Source organism: Schistocerca nitens, chromosome 1, assembly GCF_023898315.1.
Source record: "Schistocerca nitens isolate TAMUIC-IGC-003100 chromosome 1, iqSchNite1.1, whole genome shotgun sequence".
Taxonomy (NCBI): Eukaryota; Metazoa; Arthropoda; class Insecta; order Orthoptera; family Acrididae; genus Schistocerca; species Schistocerca nitens.
The window spans coordinates 542,625,898-542,653,278 of NC_064614.1; the positions used below are offsets into that span (position 1 = coordinate 542,625,898).

The window sequence follows — 27,381 nt, forward strand, 5'->3', positions numbered from 1 at the left end:
GCGAATTGTCGTCTGTGAAGATGAGTGCCGCGCCAATATGCTGCCGGTATGGTTGCACTATCGGTCGTAGCATGGCATTCACGTATTGTACAGCCGTTGCGGCGCCTTCCATGATCACCAGCGGCGTACGTCGGCCCCCCGCAATGCCACTCCAAAACATCAGGGAACCTCCACCTTGCTGCACTGGCTGGACAGTGTGTCTAAGGCGTTCAGCCTGACCAGGTTCCCTCCAAATACGTCTCCGACGATTGTCTGGTCGAAGGCATATGCGACACTCAATGGTGAAGAGAACGTGACGCCAATCCTGAGCGGTTCATTCGGCATGTTGTTGGGTCCATCTGTACCGCGCTGCATGGTGTCGTGGTTGCAAAGATGGACCTCGCCATGGACATCGGGGGTGAAGTTGCGCATCATGCACCCTATTGTGCACAGTTTGAGTCGTAACAAGACGTCCTGTGGCTGCACGAAAAGCATTATTCAACATGGTGGCGTTGCTGTCAGGGTTCCTCCGAGCCATAATCCGTAGGTAGCGGTCCTCCACTGCAATAGTAGCCCTTGGGCGGTCTGAGCGAGGCATGTCATCGACAGTTCCTGTCTTTCTGTATCTCCTCCACGTCCGAATAACGTCGTTTTGGTTCACTCCGAGACGCCTGGACACTTCCCATGTTGTGAGCCCTTCCTGGCACAAAGTAACAATGGGGACGCGATCGAACCGCGGTATCGACCGTCTAGACATGGTTGAACTACATACAACACGAGCCGTGTAGCTTCTTCCTGGTGGAATGACTGGAAGTGAACGGCTGTCGGACCCCCTCCATCTAATAGGCGCTGCTCATGCATGGTTGTTTACATCTTTGTGCGGGTTTAGTGACATCTCTGAACAGTCAGAGGGAGTGTATCTGTGATACCATATCCACAGTCAACATCTGTCTTCAGGAGTTCTGGGAACCAGGGTGATGGAAAATTGTTTTCTTGTGTGTATTTCACATATATTTATTCTGTTTCACACATATTTGTACACATCTTTCACCTACGTCTTAGTCGAATTTCGCCCTGCATTTTCTGTTTCATGCAGCTCAATGTTTATGACGTCCTACCTCCTGAACTATGTGTCGCAGAATTACAAAAAAAAATGGTTCAAATGGCTCTGAGCACTATGGGACTCAACTTCTGAGGTCATTAGTCCCCTAGAACTTAGAACTAGTTAAACCTAACTAACCTACGGACATCACAAACATCCATGCCCGAGGCAGGATTCGAACCTGCGACCGTAGCGGTCTTGCGGTTCTCGACTGCAGCGCATTTAACCGCACGGCCACTTCGGCCGGCTGCAGAATTACATTGCTGGTACATTCCGTGCTATATGTGAACATGGTCTGCAAAATTTTTTACAAACAGAATTAGTAGAAAAGAGGTAAGAAATTAAAACGTTATGCTTCACGCGGCACTTCTACCGCATGAGCAGCAAAAATTTAGTAAGTGATAAACTATTTTCATTTCGTCATTTTGTGAGAGCTGTCAGTGAGAAAAGGTTTCATAAAGGTTTGAAATTAGGTGTAAAGTTTGTTGCAACACATTAAGTGCGCTAATTCTCAAATATTGGATGAATAAATTATGGATATTTGCGGGTCGTGGGCTACACTGCTTTTTCATCCCACTCCAACCCCCTTGTAGATGAATCTTACCCCCCCCCTCTCCCCCCACAGCCATTCTTTCCAAACAGTAAGAGATATATGTACCAAGTTTGGTTTAAATTGGCCCAGTGGTTTAGCAGGAGATGTGGAACACACATACATACAAACATACATAAATTTTTATAACAAAAAAATGGTTCAAATGGCTCTGAGCACTATGGGACTCAACATCTTAGGTCATAAGTCCCCTAGAACTTAGAACTACTTAAACCTAACTAACCTAAGGACATCACACACACCCATGCCCGAGGCAGGATTCGAACCTGCGACCGTAGCAGTCCCGCGGATCCGGACTGCAGCGCCAGAACCGCACGGCCGCCGAGGCCGGCTTTTATAACACGTATAGAAAAAAAAACAGAGTCGTATTTCTTGCAACCATATCGCGATTTATTTTTCATTGTTTCATTACCGTCCGTTGCAAAGCCTCAGAAAGCAAAACAACAAACGTAAAACATGTTCTTTACACTTTTTCTTGCGTTCGTTCACTTGTCATAACAAGAGTAGCTCCATATTAGCAGCTAAAAACAAAAAAAGCAGCATGTGCTTACCAGGGACAGATAAATGTTGTGAATCTGTTGCTTAACTCAATCCACTCTGTATCTCCTCATGAATTCCTTTCATACGTTCCCAGACCCCTGTCCATTTCAGTGCTCTCCAACCGTTTCCCTCTTCTTAATCACCTTCTTCTTGTTCCTCTTCCTCTCCCCCTTCTAGTCCACCTTCGCTCTTCCCCTTTTCTTTCGTTCTTCCTCGCTTTCTTCGCCTGTCACATAACTGGTCCCCTATGGGTTACCCCCAAGTAACGGGCAATACTTGATTTTCGGCCGGAACTCGACGGTACGGCGTTCCTGCACCTCCCAGGGAATTTCTTTTGAACTCACTGGAACAAATCGGCAATGGAGTTTTCAAATAGTACACGTGTATTAAATTGCAGCGTAACTGTAATTTTCCGCTGCCCAAGCCCCAATGAAAGTGACTGGCTGACCACCATGATAGGATGGGCATAGGCGTGGAGCGAGGTACGGTATCTGTGCGCGCGCGCGCGAGCGAGTGTGTGTGTGTGTGTGTGTGTGTGTGTGTGTGTGTGTGTGTACACTATACCCAAGATACGAGAAAGTAAGTTCCGACAGTTCGCAAAACTGAAACCACGGTAAAAATCCGATGAAACTTCGCGCAGATGTGTTGGGCAGTGTCTGTAGTTTGTCCGTCGATCGCTTCTCGTTGTTTTCAGTTCTGAGCGCACAGTGAGCACAGAAAGATACCTAGAAGATAGCATCTCCCGCCAAGTATGACTGCCTGAGAGAGAAGCCTGATTTCATGCATCCCAAATAGTGCAAGTGTCACACATTGTCTTCTTTATGACAAATCTTGGCCACACACTGCAGGGTCACAGAGGACGCTGTTGCAGCGTTTTCGAGGGGAACGGTTTGATCACCCATCATAAAGCCTGGACTTGGTTCCCTTTGATGTTCATCTCTGCTCACATGAACCGCTACTGCGAAGATAACATTTTGGCACATCTGAGGTCATCAGTCCCCTAGAGTTAGAACTACTTAAACCTAACTAACCTAAGGACATCACACACATCCATGCCCGAGGCAGGATTCGAACCTGCGACCGTAGCAGTCGCGTGGTTCCGGACTAAAGCGCCTAGAACCTCTCGGCCACCGCGGCCGGCGCAGGACCTTCCCATGAACTTTCACCCACCAACTTTCTCTTCAGAGTGCGAAAATATTTTGTTGGCAACCACCTACATAGGGAGAAACTATCATCATAATAAAATAAGAAAAACCAGAACACACACGGAAAGATTTAAGTCTTCCTTTTTCCTGCACGGTGTTCGAGAATGGAACGGTAGAGAAATAGCTTGAAGATGGTTCGATGAACGCTGATCCAGTCACTTAACTGCGAACTGCAGAGTAACCATGTAGATGTTGACATTGGCTGACAGTTCGTTTCTCGTCATTCAGGCTTGTTTTGACCATACCGGAAGCGTCCACGTATTACGACTGTGCATTGCTACCATGTGCTTCCATTAACTCAACATGGATTCATAGATTCAAAGACAAACATAAACTCACAATGAGAACCCCTTTTACTACAATTATTTGATCGCATGTACACTGTACTATGTTTACTGGTTTCAGCGTTAACTGTCTTCAGATCCTTTACAGCAAATGTAGAATTGAAATTACGATTAACAACTGGAATACAACAACATAAAAAGCTAGGGTTTCGATCTGTTTAGTTCCTAATGCAGGTATGATATGCAAACATACTAATTCTTCCCTCTGTTCAGTACAAAATGTATGCTGTCGTAAGTTTATCTGTACAATATGTACGAGTCACAATTTATACGTGCTGCAGATGGAAGGTATTAGCATCTTTGTATTATATTATTCAGTATATCAGACATTATATACTACTCCACCGAAAGAATTATATCCCTCTAAGTCGTGCGCTCACACAAAGGAGTGCGCTACCGACTTCAGGTGCGAAGGTGGGTAACATAGAAAGTACTCGTATCCATAAGAATATTTCCTGCCTCACAGCAAATAATATATGTAAATCTTCTACAAGTTATACTCTCTCACCCAAGTACATAGTAGGTACTTGTTATAATATGGAGTAGCTGTAAATTTACTTATAAACAAACACAGCTTTGGCCGGCCGAAGTAGCCGTGCGGTTAAAGGCGCTGCAGTCTGGAACCGCAAGACCGCTACGGTCGCAGGTTCGAATCCTGCCTCGGGCATGGATGTTTGTGATGTCCTTAGGTTAGTTAGGTTTAACTAGTTCTAAGTTCTAGGGGACTAATGACCTCAGCAGTTGAGTCCCATAGTGCTCAGAGCCATTTGAACCAAACACAGCTTTACAATAGTTCTGAGTTTTATCTGTAAGAAATTGTGCTTCTTTTCCTCCACAAACCTAATATAAATTGACCCCCTCCTCCCCTCCCCCATGCTAAACTAATGTCCCGAATGCCTCTTGTTTTGGTACTTAATCAGTAGAAAGAATATCTTTTTCACGCCAAAAGACCCCTGGCTATAACCTTTTCGGCAGCTGAAGTTGTCTTCACCTTTTTGGAGCACTGTAGTTCCTTCTCTAGATTGTCGCACAGATGACAAAATGGTAGATATCGAAATAGACGACAGAGGGATAGAGAAACAATTAAAATCGCTCAAAAGAGGGAAGGCCGCACCAGTTCGATTTTACACAGAGTACGCGAAGGAATTTGCCCCCCTTCTTGCAGCGGTGTACCGTAGGTCTCTAGAAGAGCGTAGTGTTCTAAAATATTGGAAACGGGCACAGGTCATCTCAGTTTTCAAGAAGGGACGTCGAACAGATGTGCAGAACTATAGACCTATATCTCTAACGTCGATCAGTTGTAGAATTTTGGAACACGTATTATGTTCGAGTATAATGACTTTTCTGGAGACTAGAAATCTACTCTGTAGGAATCAGCATGGGTTTCGAAAAAGACGATCGTGTGAAACCCAGCTCGCGCTATTCGTCCACGAGACTCAGAGGGCCATAGACACGGGTTCACAGGTAGATGCCGTGTTTCTTGACTTCCGCAAGGCGTTCGATACAGTTCCCCACAGTCGTTTAATGAACAAAGTAAGAGCATATGGACTATCATACCAATTGTGTGATTGGATTGAAGAGTTCCTAGATAACAGAACGCAGCATGTCATTCTCAATGGAGAGAAGTCTTCCGAAGTAAGAGTGATTTCAGGTGTGCCGCAGGGGAGTGTCGTAGGACCGTTGCTATTCACAATATACATAAATGACCTTGTGGATGGCATCGGAAGTTCACTGAGGCTTTTTGCAGATGATGCTGTGGTGTATCGAGAGGTTGTAACAATGGAAAATTGTACTGAAATGCAGGAGGATCTGCAGCGAATTGACGCATGTTGCAGGGAATGGCAATTGAATCTCAATGTAGACAAGTGTAATGTGCTGCGAATACATAGAATGATAGATCGCTTACCATTTAGCTACAAAATAGCAGGTCAGCAACTGGAAGCAGTTAATTCCATAAATTATCTGGAAGTACGCATTAGGAGTGATTTAAAATGGAATGATCATATAAAGTTGATCGTCGATAAAGCAGATGCCAGGCTGAGATTCATTGGAAGAATCCTAAGGAAATGCAATCCGAAAACAATGGATGTAGGTTACAGTACGCTTGTTCGCCCACTGCTTGAATACTGCTCAACAGTGGGGGATCCGTACCAGATAGGGTTGATAGAAGAGATAGAGAAGTTCCAACGGAGAGCAGCGCGCTTTGTTACAGGATCATTTAGTAATCGCGAAAGCGTTACGGAGATGATAGATAACCTCCAGTGGAAGACTCTGCAGGACAGACGCTCAGTAGCTCGGTACGGACTTTTGTTAAAGTTTCGAGAACATACCTTCACCGAAGAGTCAAGCAGTATATTGCTCCCTCCTACGTATATCTCGCGAAGAGACCATGAGGATAAAATCAGAGAGATTAGGGCCCACACAGAAGCATACCGACAATCCTTATTTCCACGAACAATACGAGACTGGAATAGAAGGGAGAACCGATAGAGGTACTCAAGGTACCCTCTGCCACACACCGTCAGGTGGCTTGCGGAGTATGGATGTAGAGGTAGATGTAGACTACCGCCTTCCACCCACTAGTTTGATGTTGTTTTTTTATTTTGGTCTGAAGGGGTGAACAGATGTCTTATCGTCAATATCACCTGGTTAATTTTCATAACGGCTCAAATATTACTTACAATTTCTGTCATGGTTACCTTTTCCATACGCTCCTAATCGCCAATTGTCTGATACTACACTACTGGCCATTAAAATTGCTACACCAAGAAGAAATGCAGATGCTAAATGGGTATTCATTGTACAAATATATTATACTAGAACTGACATGTGACTACATTTTCACGCAATTTGGGTGCATAGATCCTGAGAAATTAGTTCCCAGAACAACCACCTCTGGCCGTAATAACGGCCTTGAAACTGCCTGGGCATTGAGTCAAACAGAGCTTGGATGGCGTGTACAGGTACAGATGCCCATGCAGCTTCAACAAGATACCACAGTTCATCAAGAGTAGTGACTGGCGTATTGTGACGAATCAGTTGCTCGGCCACCATTGACCAGACGTTTTCAATTGGTGAGAGATCTGGAGAATGTGCTGGCCAGGGCAGCAGCTGAACATTTTCTGTATCCAGAAAGGCCCGTACAGGACATGCAACATGCGGTCGTGCATTATCCTCCTGAAATGTAGGGTTTCGCAGGGATCGAATGAAGGGTAGAGCCACGGGTCGCAACACATCTGAAATGTAACGTCCACTGTTCAAAGTGCTATCAGTGCGAACAAGAGGTGACCGAGACGTGTAACCAATGGCACTCCATACCATAACGCCGGGTGATACGCCAGTATGGCGATGACGAATACACGCTTCCAATGTGCGTTCACCGCGATGTCGCCAAACACGGATGCGACCATCATGATACTGTAAACAGAACCTGGATTCATCTGAAAAAATGATCTTTTGCCATTTGTGCACCCAGGTTCGTCGTTGAGGACACCATCGCAGGCGCTCCTGTGATGCAGCGTCAAGGGTAACCGCAGCCATGGTCTCCGAGCTGATAGTGCATGCTGCTGCAAACGTCGTCGAACTGTTCGTGCAGATGGTTGTTGTCTTGCAAACGTCCCCATCTGTTGACTCAAGGATCGAGACGTGGCTGCACGATCCGTTACAGCCATGCGGATAAGAAGCCTGTAATCTCGACTGCTACTGATACGAGGGCGTTGGAATCCAGCACGGCGTTCCGTATGACCCTTCTGAACCCACCGATTCCATATTCTGCTAACAGTCATTGGATCTCGACCAACGCGAGCAGCAATGTCGCGATACGATAAACCGCAATCGCGATAGGCTACAATCCGACCTTTATCAAATTCGGAAACGTGATGGTACGCATTCCTCCTCCTTACACCAGGCACCACAACAACGTTTCACCAGGCAACGCCGGTCTACTGCTGTTTGTGTATGAGAAATCGGTTGGAAACTTTCCTCATGACAGCACGTTGTAGGTGTCGCCACCGACGCCAACCTTGTGTGAATGCTCTGAAAAGCTAATCATTTGCATATCACAGCATCTTCTTCCTGTCGGTTAAATTTCGCGTCTGTAGCACGTCATTTTCGTGGTGTAGCAATTTGAATGGCCAGTAGTGTACAATGTTGGATTTATGCCTGTTGTTACGGTTCTGAAGCAACTTTCAAGTGTACCACCTTCAACTGAAGGAGTCACTGTTCTATTTTTTTAACTGGTGATACGAAGGAGCAGACTTGTTATAAAATATTACTTACCTCAGATGTATTTCTTTTGACAGTAAAATGTCCAATGCGAAGAATTTTACTGACTAGTTATAGTCTAGTTTTACCTTTTGAATGCAGTACACTCACAATGGCTGGTTAAAAAAAAATGTGGAGAAGGTGTTCTGTTCATTAATACTATTCAACATAAGGCAAACAAAATTTCATTTGAAACAGCGTCATTTCTTTACACTGAGGTGATAAAAGTTATGAGATACCTCCTAATATTGTGTCAGACCTTCTTTTGCCCAGCATATTGCAGCAGCACCACGTGCCATTGGCTCAGTTTGTTATTGGAAGTCCCCTACAGAAATATTGAGCCATGCTGCCTCTATAGCCGTCCGTAATTGCGAAAGTGTTGCCGGTGCAGGAGTTCGTGAACGAGTAACCTCTCGATTTTGTCCTATAAACATTCGATGAGACTCACGTCAGGTGATATGGGTGGCCAAACCACTCTCTTCGAATTGTCCACAATGTTCTTCAAAAACCATCGTGAACGATTGTGACCCTGTTGCAATTCCATTCGTTGTTTTGGAACAAGTAGTCCATGAATGGCTGCAAATGGACTCAAAGTAGCCGAATATAGTCATTTCCAGTCAATGGTCGGTTCAGATGGACTATAGGATCCAGTCCATTCCATGTAAAAACAGCTCACACTTTTATGGAGCCACCACCAGCATGCACAGTGCCAAAGATTCGTGGAGTCTGTACCATACTGGAACCCTACCATCAGGTTTTCCCAATTGAAGTCGGTACTTATCTGACCAGACCACTGTTTTCCAGTTATCTAGGGTCCAATCGATACGGTCACGATCCCAGGAGAGGCGCTGCAGGCGGTATCGTGCTGCTATCCGACTCACTTTCGAATTACTTTCCGTCAATGTGAGACGTTCATATCTCTAGGTTTGTTGCTGAATTTTGATACTCACGACGTAGTTTACGTAGGGCAATTCTGTATTCCTATACAAATTTTTGATATGGTGTTCAACTTGGGCAGGAATTTTTTTTACGTGCTGTCGTTTTAATACAGTGCATCTCTACCCTAAAACAGTTTTATTAAATACGAGAGAAATCAGGTGACATGATTTTTAGGAAGAGAAAGAGTGAGGAAGAATAATTTCTCAATGTATACCAACACCGGGAGAGACTTTTAAGTGGGAAAAGAAACACAATTTACTCCATGCTAGTCGTCTAGGATATCCTGCTGAGCCGTAAAGCCCTCCCGTTCTGCATGCTCACTCCACACAGTACGAAGAGGCTTCATGAAATATTAAAAATCCCAACTGCAATTGTTTGGAAAGCAGCATTCATATTTAATACACGTATTATAATATCACTGCGATTATTTTTCTTTCTTTCAGGGTAGAAATCGTCCTGAGGAGCTTCAGCAGGCATGGCAGACAAAACGGCTTTGGTGCTGCTGGCAGAAGGAGCCGAGGAGATGGAGCTGGTCATCTCAATTGACGTCATGCGACGCGCAGGGGTAACACCTCTGCTGTCCACGTATTTCCTCATAAATTACCCTTAGCAATTATCATCTTGTATCGTCCTGTTTGATAACAATAAGGTGCGGTTCACACTGAGGTGATACGATATAATACCATATGCTATGCGACAAGATACAGAAGCAACCCGCATCGGCGGAGCACATAGAAACATATTAGAAGCGACGTAACTGGACTTACTCGGACAACGGCGATACGACATTGAAACATCTCTCTGTCGAATCGCCACGCATGACACTGAGTGTTGGTCGAGGTACGCGACTTGTGTCGTACGATACGCGAGAGGGCAAATTTCAATTCATCCGATGTGCATAATTTTTTTTATGTGGGTCAAGCAAAGCTGCATCCGTCTTTGTAGTTAGCTAGGCAGTAAAACTTAATTTTCGAGTCAAAAAATTAACCATTATCTTGGGTTTCGAGTGCGTTCTCTGCAATGCAATATTTCTCGTTCGATTTCGACGAAATTATTTGGTAAAACTATTTATTCTTCCTCATCTTATTGTGTGATATAGCAGCTTGATAATGAACACATTTTCTTTTCACTGTTTCCCATTGTTATTGTGATACTTCGAAATAAAGTAAAACACAGTGCATATTTTGAAAAGTTTGCAATGGAAAATGTGGTCGCTAACCAGTTTACACTTGGTGGATTTTCGAGGATATATTGCTACGTAAGAAAAGTAGCTAACATGTGAAAATTATTTTTAACAATGGAAGAAGAGCCGAGCCTCTTTCTAGGGTCTTGTTTATACGTGATACATTTTGACGTGACTGAGCGAGATGGCGCCGTGGTTAGCACACTGAACTCGCATTCGGGAGGACGACGGTTCAATCCCGCGTCCGGCCATCCTGATTTAGGTTTTCCGTGATTTCCCTAAATCTCTTCAAGCAAAAGGCGGGATGGTTCCTTTGAAAGGGCACGGCCGACTTCCTTCCCCATCCTTCCCTACTCCGATGAGACCGATGACCTCGCAGTTTGGTCTCCTCCCCAAATCAACCAAACCCATTTTGACGTTTGACCGCGACGAGCTACGATGCGCCCCGCTCAACGATATGGTTGCGCCGCGATACAAGCACAGCTGCTTCGTGTTTCTCTTTTTCGCCTCCTGCCTATACAAGACGAAGCTGGAAAAGAAAAAATTACTGATATGAAAAGACACTGGGAGGCATCAGCTGATGATGCTGACTGGTTTTTTTTTTCAGTTTGTGCTCCCTGATTTCAGGAAATTTAGTGACAAGCGTAAAGGCAGCAGAAAGCTACATCCATGTTGCTTCCGAATGACCAGCTGGATGAAGCCACTGAAGATTCGTCGGAATTTTCCTCATAATCAAAGCCTTCTGCCATTTCTTCAAAAACATTATCTATCCCTACGCACAGTTCACCACCCACTGCTACACCATTATTTGCTAATGATCTCTCTTCAATTCCAGCAACGTTTCTTCCTGAAAATTCCTGACTGAATCATGTACTACTCCTCGAAATTGAACAGTTGAAGGAATAGTACCTAGCTTCATCCATCTTTAACCATTACTTACGAGTATACCATATTGAATAAAGTACTATAGTAGGTGTTCTTACAAAAAATAATTTTTTCGTGGCGGTATTTTTGACGTCATTTACACACGTTCACCAACTTATCGTACTGTAATGAGGAGCTTCTCAGCAAGAGCAATAGTAAGGAGAAAATTCGTGTCCTGCTTTGTCAGAGCAGCTGATGTTAGTTGCTTCACAAAGTGGAAACTGACTAGATTCATTCCGTACAATTTGTGGAATTTGTATTCGTGTTGGAAGAACTCGCTAGAAACTACAGCTAAACACGTTTGACACGTATAGTATTGTACGGGTGCACCCAGCAGCTACTTTATTTTTTCAGTTTCTTGAGTTTAAATAATGATAAGCCACAATAACATCGTCTCAGAAGAGCTCATGATTGTCACTGAAAGCGAAACAGAATCGTGATTCTTGATGTCTTGATGGTTGCCGTAAGGCGTGTCACATCGCTTATCGTATGGCGTATTGTCATACCCGCGGGAAGTAGAGTGTTGCACCGACATGCGTCGTGTCGCGCAACCTTTCTGCAAAGTGTCGCAACGTGTACCGTGTCGCCTCGGAGTGAACTGCGCCTAAGGCTGTCAGCACACGGGACGAGTTAGCTAACGGTGACGTGGCGCCCTACGAGTTTTGTGACGTCACTTCCTGCTATTTATCGTTGAGAAGCCATTTCCTGGAACACAAAATAAGTTCTGCGATATTTTGGCAACGTGGTACTAAAGCAGAACCAGCAGGAAGCAAGAACGCTCCCTAAGTCACATGCAGAAAGCAAGACGCCATACTCTATTTGTCGTGTTCGGCAGAAGCCCATATACGATAGGTTTCATGTTACACATAACATCCTACGAATATATGCTGTTTCTAAGCACCAGCACGTTGAATGTCTCGAGATTCGTTACTGGTACGATTTGTTGTAATAAAATGACGGGAAACGTCATATTGATGGTTAATTTTCCTATTTGGTTATTTTCGCATTATAACTCTCATGCTACAAGAGTAAATCGTTTTAACGCAACGACCCTTTTGAGATTCATGAAAACATGTCGTTATTATTGAGATTTTTTATAATTAAATGGAAAATCACATTTCGGCTATTAAAGTACGGAAAACGAGGCGAATCGAAGTCGAGATTCAGCGTCGCGCAGTTGGTTGAGGCATTGCGGTATAGAAGTGACGACAGTTTGGCTGAGGTTTTTTTCTCACATTCACGTTTTCCAAAAGGCTGTAGGAGTTTCATATGAAATTAATAGAATTAATTTCTGTAATATTTGGTGTTGTGTAAATATAAGTTCGCTCTCTGTCACGAGTGAGTTTTATTGATTTGGCGAACTTTTATAAGCTGATATCTTTCCTCAGTGGACATGTTCGTTTTAATAAAGCTAACGTAACAGAAAAAGAGGAGGCCGCCTGGTGAAAGTTTGCACAAAACATAATCATAGCTAACACTTGGTTTATGAATCATGAAAGAAGGTTGTATACGTGGAAGTGGCCTGGAGACACTGTAAGGTTTCAAATGGATTATATAATGTTAAGACAGAGATTTAGGAACCAGGATTTAAGTTGTAAGACATTTCCAGGGGCAGATGTGAACTCTGGCCACGATTTATTGGTTATGAACTGTAGACTAAAACTGAACAAACTGCAAAAAGGTGAGAATTTAAGGAGATTGGACCTGGATAAACTGAAAATACCAGAGGCTGTAGAGAGTTTCAGAGAGAGCATTAGGGAACGATTGACAAGAACGGGGGAAAAGAAATAAAAGAAGAAGAATGGGTAGCTTTGAGAGATGAAATAGTGAAGGCAGCGGAGGATCTAATAGGTAAAAAAACGAGGGCTAGTAGAAATCCTTGGGTAACAGAAGAGGTACTGAACTTAACTGATGAAAGGAGAAAATATAAAACTGCAGTAAATGAAGCAGGCAAAAAGGAATACAAACGTCTCCAAAATGAGATCGACAGGAAGTGCAAAATTGCTAAGCAGGAATGGCTAGAGGACACATGTAGGGATGTAGAGGCATATATCACTAGGGGTAAGATAGATGTTGCCTACAGGAAAATTAAAGAGACCTTTGGAGAAAAAAGAACCACCTGTATGAATATCAAGAGCTCAGGTGGAAAACCAGTTCTAAGCAAGGAATGGAAAGCAGTAAGGTGGAAGGAGTATACAGAGGATCTATACAAGGACGATGTACTTGAGAGCAATATTACGGAAATGGTAGAGGACGTAGATGAAGATGAAATGGGAGATATTATACTGCGTGAAGAATTTGACAGAGAACTGAAAGACCTAAGTCGAAACAAGGCCCTGGGAGTAGACAACATTCCATTAGAACTACTGATGGCCTTGGGAGAGCCATCCATGACAAAACTCTACCATCTGGTGAGCAAGATGTATGAGGCAGGCGAAATACCCTCAGAATTCACGAAGAATATAATAATTCCAATCCCAAAGAAAGCAGGTGTTGACAGATGTGAAAATTACCAAACTATCAGTTTAACAAGTCACGGATGCAAAATACTAACATGAATTCTTTACAGACGAATGGAAAAACTGGAAAAAACCGACCTCGGGCAAGATCAGTTTGGATTCCGTAGAAATATGGGAACACGTGAGGCAATACTGACCCTACGACTCACCTTAGTAGCTAGATTAAGAAAAGACAAACCTACGTTTCTAGCATTTGTAGACTTAGAGAAAGCTTTTGACAATGTTGAGTGTAATACTTTCCTTCAAATTCTGAAGGTGGCAGGGGTAAAATGCAGGGAGCGAAACGCTATTTACAATTTGTACAGCAACTAGATGGCAGCTATAAGAGTCGAGGGGCCCGATAGGGAAGCAATGTTTGAAAAGGGAGTGAAACAGGATTGTAGCCTATCCCTGATGCTATTCAGTCTGTATATTGAGCAAGCAGTAAAGGAAGCAAAAGAAAAATCTGGAGTATGAATTAAAATCCAAGGAGAAGAAATAAAAACTTAGAGGTTTGCCGACGACATTGTAATTCTGTCAGACACAGCAAAGGACATGGATGAGCAGTTGAACGCAATGGACAGTGTCTTGAAAGGAGGATATAAGATGAACATCAACAAAAGCAAAACAAGGATAATGGTATGTAGTCGAATTATATCAGGTGATGCTGAGGGAATTAGATTAGGTAATGAGTTTTGATATTTGGGCAGCAAAGTAACTGATGATGGACGAAATAGAGAGGATATAAAATGTAGACTGGCAATGGCAAGGAAAGCGTTTCTGAAGAAGAGAAACTTATTAACATCGAGTATAAATTTAAGTGTCAGGAAGTTCTTTGAGGAAGTATTTGTATGGAGTCTAGCAATGTATGGATGTGAAACATGGACGATTAATAGTTTAGACAAGATGAAAATAGAAGCTTTCGAAATGTGCTGCTACAGAAGAATTCTGAAGATTATATGGGTAGATAACTAATGAGGAGGCACTGAATTGAATTTGGGAGAAGACGAATTTGTGGCACAACTTGATTAGAAGAAGGGATGTGTTGGTAGGACACGTTCTGAGGCATCAAGGGATAACCAGTTTAGCATTGGAGGGAAGCGTGGAGGGTTAAAATCGTAGAGGGAGACCAAGAGATGAATACACTAAGCAGATTCAGAAGGACGTAGGCTGCAGTAGGTACTGGGAGATGAAGAAGCTTGCACAGGATAGAGTAGCATGGAGAGCTGCATCAAACCAGTCTCTGGATTGAAGACTACATCAACAACAACAACAACAACAACAACAACGTAGCAATTCTGCACCCTTCCATTTCTGTGAAGACACTGTATGGTTTGTGCCAAATAAAGCCGACAAGTGCCGCTGGAGAGCGTTGAGAGCGCAAAACCACGCCAACCAGCTGGTGCCGAGTGCCGACGGCGCTGTGCCTCGTGACGTTGGGTATCCCGTCTGCGTTTACGTCATTTTTAGCCAGCCGCCCCGTCCTGTGTGCCGACGGTTTAAGAGCAGATTTCGTTTACGTGTCCACATTGGTAATCTCAATCTACTGCAAAGTTGGTATGATTTATTACACATGCAAATATTTTTCCTTTACTGAGGAACTACCACCAGAACTGCATTCATTAACTGTGTGAACTCACAGAACTAATTTAAAATTTTCAGTATCTCCCTGCCACTCTCGCATAGTCGAACAATCCTTTGACAGTTGGTACTGCCCTATTTAGTGTTTGTACAATATCCTCTGTTAAGTCTATTTGGTATGGTTCCCACACACTTAAGCAGTAGTCTACGATAGCCCTCACGGGCATTTTATAAGCGATATCCTTCCAAGATTTATTCATTTTTCCTAGTATCCTACCAACGAACCGAAATTTACCATTGCTCTGCCTACGAGTGAATCTATCTCATTATTTCATTTCACATCCCCAAAAATTTGTGTTGGTTGACTGACTCTAATTGCGCCGAATTGATATCGTAGCCATAAGATACTATGTTCTAGGGTTTCGTGAAGTCTAAAAATTTACATATCTGAACATTTAAAGCAAGATACAATCTATGTGACGTTGTCAAAATCTGAAAATCTATGCAGCTTTTTTCAAACTATATTTCATTATCGATTATTGCGTCATATCTGGGAAGTGCGAGTTAACTGTTAATGTTGTGTGCAAGATCGTTAACATGCAACATAAGCAGCGGGAGTCCCAACACACCTCCCTCCGGCGTGTCTGATGCAAGTGTTGTTATGACTAATAAGATGGTAATTTAGTTGCAAATTCTGTTTAGAGTCAATACAGCAATTTCATCGGGTTCAGGGATCTTATCAGTTTTATTCACTACATCTATTTCTCAACGCCATGGGCGCTGGGTGTTATATCACTCATCCTTGAAATAGTGCGACAAATTGCGGTGGTACTCCTGGATCTTCCTTTGTAAAGCAACATTTTGAAACGGAATTTAGTGCTATTACTTCGCTGTTCTCCATTTTGGTTCTTGTATCGTCCATGACTGTATGCAGACTAACTTTAGTTTCAGTATCTTTACATATGACAAGACTTTCTTTTATTTATGTGAGATTTATTTTTTGACAAATAAAAATGTAAATATCGTATGACTAGGGCCTCCCATCGGATAGACAGTTCGCCGGGTGCAAGTCTTTCGATTTGACGCCGCTTCGGCAACTTGAATTCCTCCATTCACGAACTGTTCTGCAGGTGGTTGGTCAGCTATTTTTTGATAACATTCTATTACAGTACTCACACAAGGTTTCACGCATAGCGCTTTTGACCTCTGACAGCCAAACGCGTTTCATTTTGCGTCTCCTACTCTTTGATTTACAGCTGTTGTGCAGTATTCGCTTTGCTTTAGAAGTTTCTATGCAGATACCATAGACTATGTTGGATTCCTCCATTCACGAACTGTTCGGCAGGTGGTTGGTCAGCTATTGTTAGTAAACCTGAGTCACAGTTCCGAACTTACTCATACCCAGAGATAAAGATTTTGAGTTCTAACTGAGAAATAGACTCTTCTTCTGTTCCGGTTAGCTGACCGGAGATAGCAGAAAATCCAGTAGAAGATCCTAGCAGAGGGGTCGAAACGACGATTGTGTAAGAAAGAAACTAAAGAGCATCATGATGCGACCTAACAAGGCTGAAGACTTCTATCTCAATGCCAACAGCCACGAATGCCTGCACATTTACCTACAGTCTTTCCCTCTGATAAAGCGACAGTTTCTCTACATAATCTAATTCCCAACTGTATCATGCATGCACACAGCACTTGTTGCAGAGATTCAGTCACGCAATTCGACTACGTGTCCTGTGGTTCAACAGCGTGGATCAGTTGGGCAACAGCGGCGCACTTGAGTGGATCAGCTCTACTGAACCACGAGTGTGGAAGCAGAGTTACAAGTTTCGAGACCCCACACACCACTGCCTCATTAAGCTTAAGATAATCACTTTTATTTTTGGAATATGTTTTGCGTTTTTTATTGTTTTACTATTTGATCAAAAGTACCAGGATACCTATTAATCGAAATTAGTATGGGGTGTGTCCACCATTCGCCCTTATGAAGGGTTGAACTCTGGTGAGGACACCTTCAGGGAGGTGGCTGAATGTCTGTGGAGGAATGACAGCTCATTCTTGCTCAAGAGCCTAAACCAGAAAAAGTAGTAATGTTAATCATTGCAGTCTGAAGCAGTCGGCGTTCCGCCTCATCCCAAAGGTGTTCCATTAGGCTCAGGTGGTATTCTGATCAGGACAGTCCATTTCAGAAATGTCGTTGTCCATAACCCATTCCTTCACAGACGCTTCTTTACTACAGGATGCATTGTCATGCTGAAGAGTTTCAGTACTGTACGAAGTAGAAAAACATGCCTGTAATTTAATACCACTGAACCGTGAATTTACTTTTTAAAACCTTTTCTTAAGAATGTACTTTATTTACTAGCGATTCATAAAGAACATTAACACATTTAATCACACTGTGTGAGCGTGGAAGTAGTTGCCAATTGGTAACTGATGAAACAAGTTTAAAAAAAAATTCTTTTTTAATAAATGGAAATTTTATTCCTAAAAGCCCTTTTTTGAAACAGATTTAAAACTATAATCAGAAAGCACCCTGTAAATATCAAGTTACAATTTATTCAGAGGCAGAAATAACAATTTTTTCTTTTGATAGTATGAGTTTTCGGGCTGAGAACCTTGCCAGTGCCTTTCAACACGGCCGTAGTCACGACCGCTCACAACAACCTCTGAAAGACTACAGTGGTGCAAATTTGCAACACACCGGAAAACTTTAAACTAAAAATTTTAACAACTTACACAAACACATAAACTATGCATCCCGTAAGAGAGATGGAAAATGTACAAAACACTCACATTAAAACTATTTGCCACCGAAAGAGCAACTTGTTTTTAAAAGAACTCTTACGGTGGACGGGTGGCAACTTTGTATACTAAAATGACAATTCAAATAAAAATCCATGAAAAGCAGTTTTACATAAAATGTACAAACATGCTCTACATTACACATATACCACCTCTCAAGATGATAAGCAAGATAAAAACATACTTCAAGAATTCGGCCTTTACACCTTAAGCAATAAATTCGTTAACAACGATTCCGACAAACATGACAGAAGCAGCTATTAACGCACGGCAGACTGACGGACAAACAGACAAACACTAACTGCCTAACAAATGCGGACGAGAGAAAGACGAGCAAGCTGGGGACGAGAGACTGACCAAGAAAACAAGTAGAATTTAACAAGTAAATGAACAGCATATCTCCAGTCACTTAACTTCTAATAAACTGCGATTTCTGGCGAAGACCTGGCGCAGCACCCCCTAAACGCTCTCCCGAACCGTCCGCTGCCAGCCGCTTCAACGGACTCAGGAAGGCGCGCCGATCTTCCGTCTCAAGGCGTCGCAGCTCGCACCGGCCAGACCGATGTCGTAGGTTGGCTCCTGTTGCTCTCGTGTCGGCCGCGAAGCCACTACCCCTCGCTATACGGCACGGCCCACTGGACTCACGTGGCGACTTCACATGCGCCGACGCTCAAAATGGACATGTCATCTTGTGTCCCAGGGCGCGACCGAGCAACCGATCGATCCAACCGCCAATAACTATTGATGGAACAAACTCGAGCAGACTGGCGGCCTAACACATACTAGCACTCCAGACGACAGACAGACACTGACTGCCCCACACTGACCCGGCTGACCATCTGACCAGGTTCGCCGAGACTGACTGACCCACCTCATCCCGACTGACTCACCGCCGAGCTGATAGCGCCCCTTAAATGCACGTGAACAGGCAACCTTTCCCCTTTCCCACCAGAGGGAGTCACCAAAGCTGTGATTGCCACAGCGGCGCCACCGCCAGAAACGGAGGGCGACTGCTTCACACAACGCGCTGCGACGCGCTCTTCAAAACAGCAATTTTTACCACGGCTCAACCACCTGCTCCTACTTCACTGTTGGTCACTACTCACGATGGCAGGTAACGATCTGCACGTATTCTTCTGTAACCTCCCCCTCACTTATCGACCTTAATGACAGTGAAAAATTAAACCGCGTGTACCTAATGGGAAATTTGGGAAAGCAATCGTCACCGAAGTTAATCTGTCGGTAAAGAGGGAGGAAAGGGTTACATCTAAATGAAAGGAAAAATGCAAATGAAACTGGTGGAAATTAATTTTGAAAAGGGGTAAAGTTAATAAAGAAAGTAAATGTGCGGCCGTTACGTCAACAATTAACTAGCGGTAATTAGATATTTGAGATTTGGGGGAAATCACGGTCGCCTGTCCTAAGGACAATTACTATAGTAACTGAAAAAGAAAGGTTATTACACATATAATTAGCACTAGAAGCGTGGCAACTGAAGGTTGACACGTGTAGTGTGAAAACTGAAAGTTTGTCAGAAGTAATAATTTTCGCTACACTCTGACTTAATTTAGCAAAGAATTAATAAATCCGGAAAATCGAAAGTTAATTTAGTGACTGAAGTTAATAGTGAGCTTTCTTTCTGAAGCACATCGAAATCCAGCAGAATACGGTTAGCCTTGGACTACCTCAACAATCATTTCAAAAGCAACTTGACTCTACGCAATTTAGAAACAAGAGATTTAACTTTGAACTTGAATTAAATGATTCTGAATAATTAACAATAGTAAAATTTAGTACGTACCAAGCTGAGCTGCAGTCACAGGTAAGCTAAAATATGCTAACAAAACTCGCACTCTTAATTTGTGCTTGTGTAATCTAACTATTGTAGCCAGCTATGCTTTAACTGCACTTTGAAACTAAAGTAATGAAATGCAATGATAGTACTTTAATGCTGGCGTCTGAATTTCAACGACACTCGGTTTCATTTCGGAAAAGGAAGGGACCCTGCTTGGTAATGCAATTGGGACAATGAGCAACAAAGGTTCATGCTGAGTTGCTGTAATTTTGCGAGGCAAATGGAACAATTTGAAAAGCTGAGGTCTGCCATACAGTTCTGAAACTTTACGTGCTTTTAGTCTTCCTTGTTAGTTGATTGAACGTTTGAAGCCGTCGATCGAGGAGGTGGCGACGGTCACTCATTGTCGGCCGTCGCTGTTGCAGAAGCTGGATGTTGGCGCGCCTTCTTCTCGACACGGTCACCAAACGAAACGGGCTCTTGATGTGCGCCGGCTAATGCTTCCCGTCCGCGACACCGTGCCAGAAACTAACATAGCAAGTCGAGCGCAATTACATGCTGCTAAACCCCGAAAGCGCGGCAACTCGCGGGAGCGTCACACCACACACCTGCTCCACTCGCTACTCCAGCCAGACCCCAACTGCTCTGCCCGCGCTCCACGCGGCAGAGTTAACCCTACCAAAGATCCTACACACTGATTCTTCACACGACCTATCGATGTAATCGTTCGATAGCAGTTTTCCCTAGGCAAGACCCAGCGTAAAAATACAAATAATATTTACGAAACAAACCAATTATACACCGACATAAATGCATATATATATATATATATATATATATATATATATATATATATATATATATATACAAATAGTAAACCAATTACAATATATAAAGGCACAGAAATGTCATATATTCAGGTAACAAATTAAGGAAAAAACTTACAGTACAATAGATGGAAATAGGAGGATATGCATTTCCGGCGTTACACTTCAAACCCAACATCTTCCATCGGATGGGGGGGGGGGGGGGTTTGTGGGGGTTGAAGGGATCAGACTACAAAGGCCATCGGTCCCTTCCATCAGATTTCCGCACTTTACAGCGTGATTCATTATCGTAAATCACTCGTTTCCAGTCATCTCCTGTCCAGTGACGTCGTTCTTGAGACCAGTTCAAATATCGATTAGCACTAACTGCAGGAATGTGTCTCTTATGAGAGGTTTCACGATCATTGCACCACATTCAATTGACTCCATCTGAACAATCATTGTGTGCTTTGGAAGTCACGAGTGATTCCTTTTGGTGATTTCATCCGGATACTTTACAACCGCATTCCGCAGTCCACGAAAGTCCACTCCTTCAGCACATGAGCTCTGCCTGGTCTTGCTTTAGCTGTGGTCGCTCCTTCAAGTTTCCACTTCACAATCACGTCACGGGTCGACTTGGGTAGCTTTAGATGGCCTGATGAATCTGATACTCAGGTGACATCCAATGATAAGTCCACGTTAGAAGTCACTGAGCTCTCCTGACCAACCATTTCTGCTGTTACTGCTTCGCTACTGACAGCACAATAGCACCGGCCTCCTCCTATACTTGCAGATCTGCCTCTTGTGACAACCTGTGGCCAAATCCGGAATATTTAGATCCGTTCGGATACTTTTGATCAGATACTACACTACTGGCCATTAAAAATGCTACACCACGAAGATGACGTGCTACAGACGCGAAATTTAACCGACAGGAAGAAGATGCTGTGATATGCAAATGATTAGCTTTTCAGAGCATTCACACAAGGTTGGCGCCGGTGCTGACATGAGGAAAGTTTCCAACCGTTTTCTCAAACACAAACAGCAGTTGACCGGCGTTGCCTGGTGAAACGTTGTTGTGATGACTCGTGTGAGGAGGAGAAATGCGTACCATCAAGTTTCCGACTTTGATAAAGGTCGGATTGTAGTCTATCGCGATTGCGGTTTATCGTATCGCGACATTGCTGCTCGCGTTGGTCGATATCCAATGACTGTTAGCAGAATATGGAATCGGTGGGTTCAGGAGGGTAATACGGAACCCCGTGCTGGATCCCAACGGCCTCGTATCACTAGCAGTCGAGATCGACAGGCATTTTATCGCATGGCTGTAACGGATCGTGCAGCCACGTCTCGATCCCTGAGTCAACAGATGGGGACGTTTGCAAGACAACAACCATCTGCACGAACAGTTCGACGACGTTTGCAGCAGCATGGACTATCAGCTCGGAGACCACGGCTGCGGTTACATTTGCCGCTGCATCACAGACAGGAGCGTCTGCGATGGTGTACTCTCAACGACGAACCTGGGTGCACAAATGGCAAAACATCATTTTTTTCGGATGAATCCAGGTTCTGTTTACAGCATCATGATGGTCGCATCCGTGTTTGGCGACATCGCGGTGGACGCACATTGGAAGCGTGTATTCGTCATCGCGATACTGGCGTATCACCCGGCGTTATGGTATGGGGTGCCACTGGTTACACGTCTCGGTCACCTCTTGTTCGCATTGACGGCTTTTTGAACAGTGGACGTTACATTTCAGATGTGTTACGACCCGTGGCTCTACCCTTCATTCGATCCCTGCGAAACCCAACATTTCAGGAGGATAATACACGACCGCATGTTGCATGTCCTGTACGTGCCTTTCTGGATCCAGAAAATGTTCGACTGCTGCCCTGGCTAGCACATTCTCCAGATCTCTCACCAATTAAAAACGTCTGGTCAATGGTGGCCGAGCAACTGGCTCGTCACAATACGCCAGTCACTACTCTTTATGAGCTGTGGTATCGTGTTGAAGCTGCACGGGCAGCTGTACCTGTACACATCATCCAAGCTCTGTTTGACTCAATGCCCAGGCGTATCATGGCCGTTATGACGACCAGAGGTGGTTGTTCTGGGTACTGATTTTTCAGGATCTATGCATTCAAATTGCGTGAAAATGATATCACATGTCAGTTCTATTATAATATATTTGTCGAATGAATACCCGTTTATCATCTGCATTTCTTCTTGATGTAGCAATTTTAAAGGCCAGTAGTGTATATGCTATTGAAAGCTGTAAAAGTGTCACGTTGGACTATGGCGAGGCCTCCTCCCTACCAGTAGCAATGCAAGCCGCAGGTAGATGAGACCTGTTGCCTTGGCCTTTCTGTCGGAGTCGCTCAGTGTGCGCGGGTGCACGGGTTCGCAGATCCGCGTGATGGTGGCTGGCGTGGCCGGCGCCTCCCCCGTGCGCTGCCGGCGAGACACGCAGGTGGTGCCAGACGTCAGCCTAGTGGAGGCCATGACCCACGGCACCTACGACGCCGTCGTGCTGCCCGGCGGCATCCCGGGCGCCAAGAACCTGGCTGCGGTGAGTCTCTGCACATCACACTGGGCACGTCTAGCCGACCTACACCAGTCTCTGTAGTACAACTATCCTTCTCTTTTTTCTATCAAGTAACGGTATCACTCTGCTTTTCTTCAACTTCGACTGTTAACATCTCTACTTTGTCGCAGATGTTAATGGTAATGGAGCACTCTTTGCGTCATCCTTCACTAGGCACCTTCGGTAATTCTGTGATAATAGTCTGCACGAATAACTGTAGTACGCCACACTTTAGATACCACTAACGCCAACTTTGTACTATGTTCCAACCTTAGGAGATACACTGCATGGACAAACTAATACGCAGGTGAAAAGCAACGTCGGCCAATAAGGCTCACTCGTGTAATACTACAATGAGTTGTCCTGACAAGATCTTGCCTACACTCAACGGTGTAATCTGTTTGATTTCAAATAATCGTATGTACTAATCCTAGGACGCCTAAGGGGGGGGGGTTTCGTTGAACCCACAATTTTTTTATGGCCCCTGCTTTTGCCCAAGTAACTTTCATACCACATATACCCTTTGAGTTGCCGGCCGCGGTGGTCTCGCGGTTCTAGGCGCGCAGTCCGGAACCGTGGGACTGCTACTGTCGCAGGTTCGAATCCTGCCTCGGGCATGGATGTGTGTGATGTCCTTAGGTTAGTTAGGTTTAAGTAGTTCTAAGTTCTAGGGGACTGATAACCACAGCAGTTGAGTCCCATAGTGCTCAGAGCCATTTTTAGCCATTCCCTTTGAGTTATTGTTTGTTGGGTATTCTATGAAACGTTAGTGTCAATATATTTTATAGAAAATTCCTGCTTTGAAAGAAAAAATAAATAAACTGATTATCGGTCCAACAACCCCCCCCCCCCCTCCTTAGGCTTCCATGCTATAGAAAATTTCCCTTAGTAGGATTTCGTATTTCTCATCTCTACAACAATGCAAGGTAATTTCTTGTTGCTTGGTATTCTTGATATTCACAAGAATCGGTTTACTATCAGAGGAAGTGATTGTTGATGTCAGTCAGCTGTTATTTATCTTGTAAACTTGCAATGAGTTAGTGCAGTTCCCAACACGTAGGCCTCCTGTAACTTTGGAGTCCTACACAACGAAAATGAAACCAAGTAAGAACTTACTGATGTTGTCAACAACGCACCAAGATAAAGGCACTGTAGGAGGAGAGAAAAATAAAACCGAGATAAATGCATATTATAATTCCACTAAACCTGGAATTGATACCATTGATCAAATGGCGCGTATGTACACCTGCAAGAGGGGAACAAAGAGATGGCCTCTATCTGTATTTTACTCTCTCATCGACATTTGTGCTATCAATGCAACCACCATATTCATCCAGCAACATCCAAGATTGGATGAAAAGAAACACAACAAACGGAAACTTTATCTTCTGCAAGGTGGGGTGGAACTAGTGAAATTACAGGTAGAAGAAAGAAGTGCCAATGCAAGAGGGTTATCTAACCAAATTTTTCAATCAGTGAAGACTATTCTACAAAAGAAAATCAAAGAAGTGACAACAGAAGCACGTCAGCCTCCTGCAGGGAAAGGTCAGTGCCATATTTGTGTAAGAAAAGCCAAAACAAAGAAGCAGAAGTACAACAATCTAAGTAAACCAAAATAGTATTGTGGACAGTGTCATAAACATTCAGAAAAAATTGTGAAGTGTGTCTCTTGCCTTGAAGTTGAGGACTCAGAGTAGTCTGTTGTATACGAACACATCTGTATTTTGTATTGTAATATGTCAATTTTTTATTCACTCAATCCAATATTTATAACAATTAACAACATTTATAAACCGACGCCTTAGTTAAAATACATAAATCATTTCGAAAGTTGTAATTTTTCGTCAGTAAACTTATTTAATACCTGTGGGCTCGCCGAACCCCCCCCCCCCCCCTCCCTAGGCATCCAAGTTAGAAAAAAAAAGGCTTGGGCGTCCTAGGGCTAACACAACGACGTCACGTAAGATTTTATGTTTAACTTCTCACGCTATAAATTACACTGCCGCTCGCTACGACATCACTATCTTTGAAAGCATGGACACAATAACACTTTTCGTGGTGTAATGGGGTGAGTGATAGCTATCTGGATAACAATTACAACACATCTGTCTATCAGGGTTTACTAGGTTCGAAAGATAAAATACCACGAAAACTAGCATCACTCACCAGAGTGCGAGAGTCTACGGGGAGTAGGAATGATGTATTTACTTTACCAATAACACCATCCTATATTGGAGAATACGTTCACAATGCAATGACATAATTTTATACTATTTATGTCTCGTTGTCAATCAACGATAACCTCTGTAAGTACCGCCTTGCTACAACAACATCCTTGACTCAATTGAAGTCTTATCAGAATGAAATTATTCCGTCGATCTCAAACCTTCAGAATTGCATGGACTAACTTTTCATTAATAGTTAATCACTTTTACGTAACAAGCAAACTTGCTTTCCCTGTCTAAAGATTAATTGTCTTTCTTTGCGTTACAAGTCAGTCACTGAAAGATACTATTCCTTTTCTTTAATTTCTTTGAACTTAGCTTCTACCAATATTCTAGTCTTTTGTTTTATTGACATTTGGATTTATTTTATTCCGAAAATATATATTCCAGATAATACTCTGCTTTCAAATGCCACTTTGATTATTTTTTCTGGTAATATTTTGGGGATAAGAGATAACTCGTGTAGTGACCTTTTCAGTTTAAAACCGTTTTCTTTATTTCGTGAATTTAAATCAACTACACGTCCTATTCAGCGTTTTATTTACGAGTGCTGGTTCACTATTCAAAACCCCACTAAGCGAAAATGTAACAAAAATAAAATAAAATAAAACAAAATAAAATAAAACAAGAAACCTATGTGCCACCGCCACTTTTCAGCCATCAATAAATAACTATTGCGTAGGACGACCGTTCTCTTTAATATAGATTACGCCTTCAGTGCATCCAACGAGATTTTCGGAATTTACTATATTGCGGCGCTCACGCCGAAGTCACATAATAAATTCTATCCCAAATATCGCTAACTCACTACTCCTTAGTGCTTGCGTACGCCTGTAGAACCACAATAATACAATGCAACGCCACTATCTCTTAGTGCGTGCTTTACTCCTCAACCACAAAACAACTAAGTGACTCAGCGTGAACTCGTCTCTTCACATACACCATCTAACGGAAAATCTCACACAAATATTGAAATGCGGTTCGCCTACCATCGCGTGGCTATTAAGCAGCACGAAGCACCATTAATCACAACTAGGAGTAACTAATCTCACACATCAATGAATCGGAGCTTTTCTTATACTTGGTGAGTCTACACTCTACCAAAAATCTGAGAAATAGTCATTTCCTACATAAGCCGATAATCTTCTCAAAATACCTTCCTAAACGACGTAGAACTGCTCTGAACACATTTGAACTCCATCCTCACTGCTAACCAGTTCACGTATCGTATGTGTGAGCAGATCTCATTACAGTCACGATAATCTCTCTCGAGGCTCATTACTCGAACTATACTCGGATACTAATACTGAAATTGTCAAAGGACAAGCCAAGAACCATTTTCTGGGAACAAATATACCACGCTAATTCTTTCTTTAACAATAAGTGTTTCTTCTATGCAGTCGCTGGCAAGCGTTCGTAGTGGCCAGTTGCATCGCAGCTATTATCTTTGCCGCACGCCGCGATTCAGCAATCGGCTGGGCGTTGCAAACTCGCTGACTTGACAGGACACAGCTTTTCTAGAGCCTCAAGTGTCACATATCTAAAATATTTTAACACAAAAATTTAAGAAACTATATAAACAACTTTAACTCTTCAGTCTTCTAACACATAAAAATCGATGATAAGTTGAAGCGATACAAACAAGTGATGCGCTTTCTTCGGGCTGAAGGTGGTTTGGCGCGTTCCATAAATTTCTTTCATGAATTCACTATACACAAATATGAGTGAACATCCATAAACTTTGCACTGATACATAGGATTCACAACAATGGAAACTTTCTTTCTAGCCTCCAGAACTACAGATGCTTTGATTACATATGCGACTTACTACCAGGAGTCAATCAAGAAGGGGGGAGGGGCAGGGAACTAACGCTTCTGACAGTGCAGTGGTCTCGTTCCAGAGTCCAGTCACACCCTTTCCATTAAGCCACAAATATCAATCATTGTTATAGCTTGCCCCTTCCTACATACTACTCCTTACTTTTCCTCTCTAA

At 43.2% G+C, this 27,381-nt stretch overlaps 1 protein-coding gene across 1 annotated transcript in view; it reads left to right on the forward strand.

The window, feature by feature from the left end:
• Nucleotides 1-27,381, forward strand: part of LOC126236322 (Parkinson disease protein 7 homolog) — a 50,260-nt gene that overhangs the window by 1,193 nt on the left and 21,686 nt on the right. Inside the window, exons 2-3 of the mRNA XM_049945541.1 lie at nucleotides 9,426-9,547; nucleotides 22,986-23,147. Of these exons, the coding sequence (XP_049801498.1) occupies nucleotides 9,458-9,547; nucleotides 22,986-23,147 (252 nt within the window). The 5' untranslated portion in view covers nucleotides 9,426-9,457. The remainder of the gene's footprint in view (nucleotides 1-9,425; nucleotides 9,548-22,985; nucleotides 23,148-27,381) is intronic.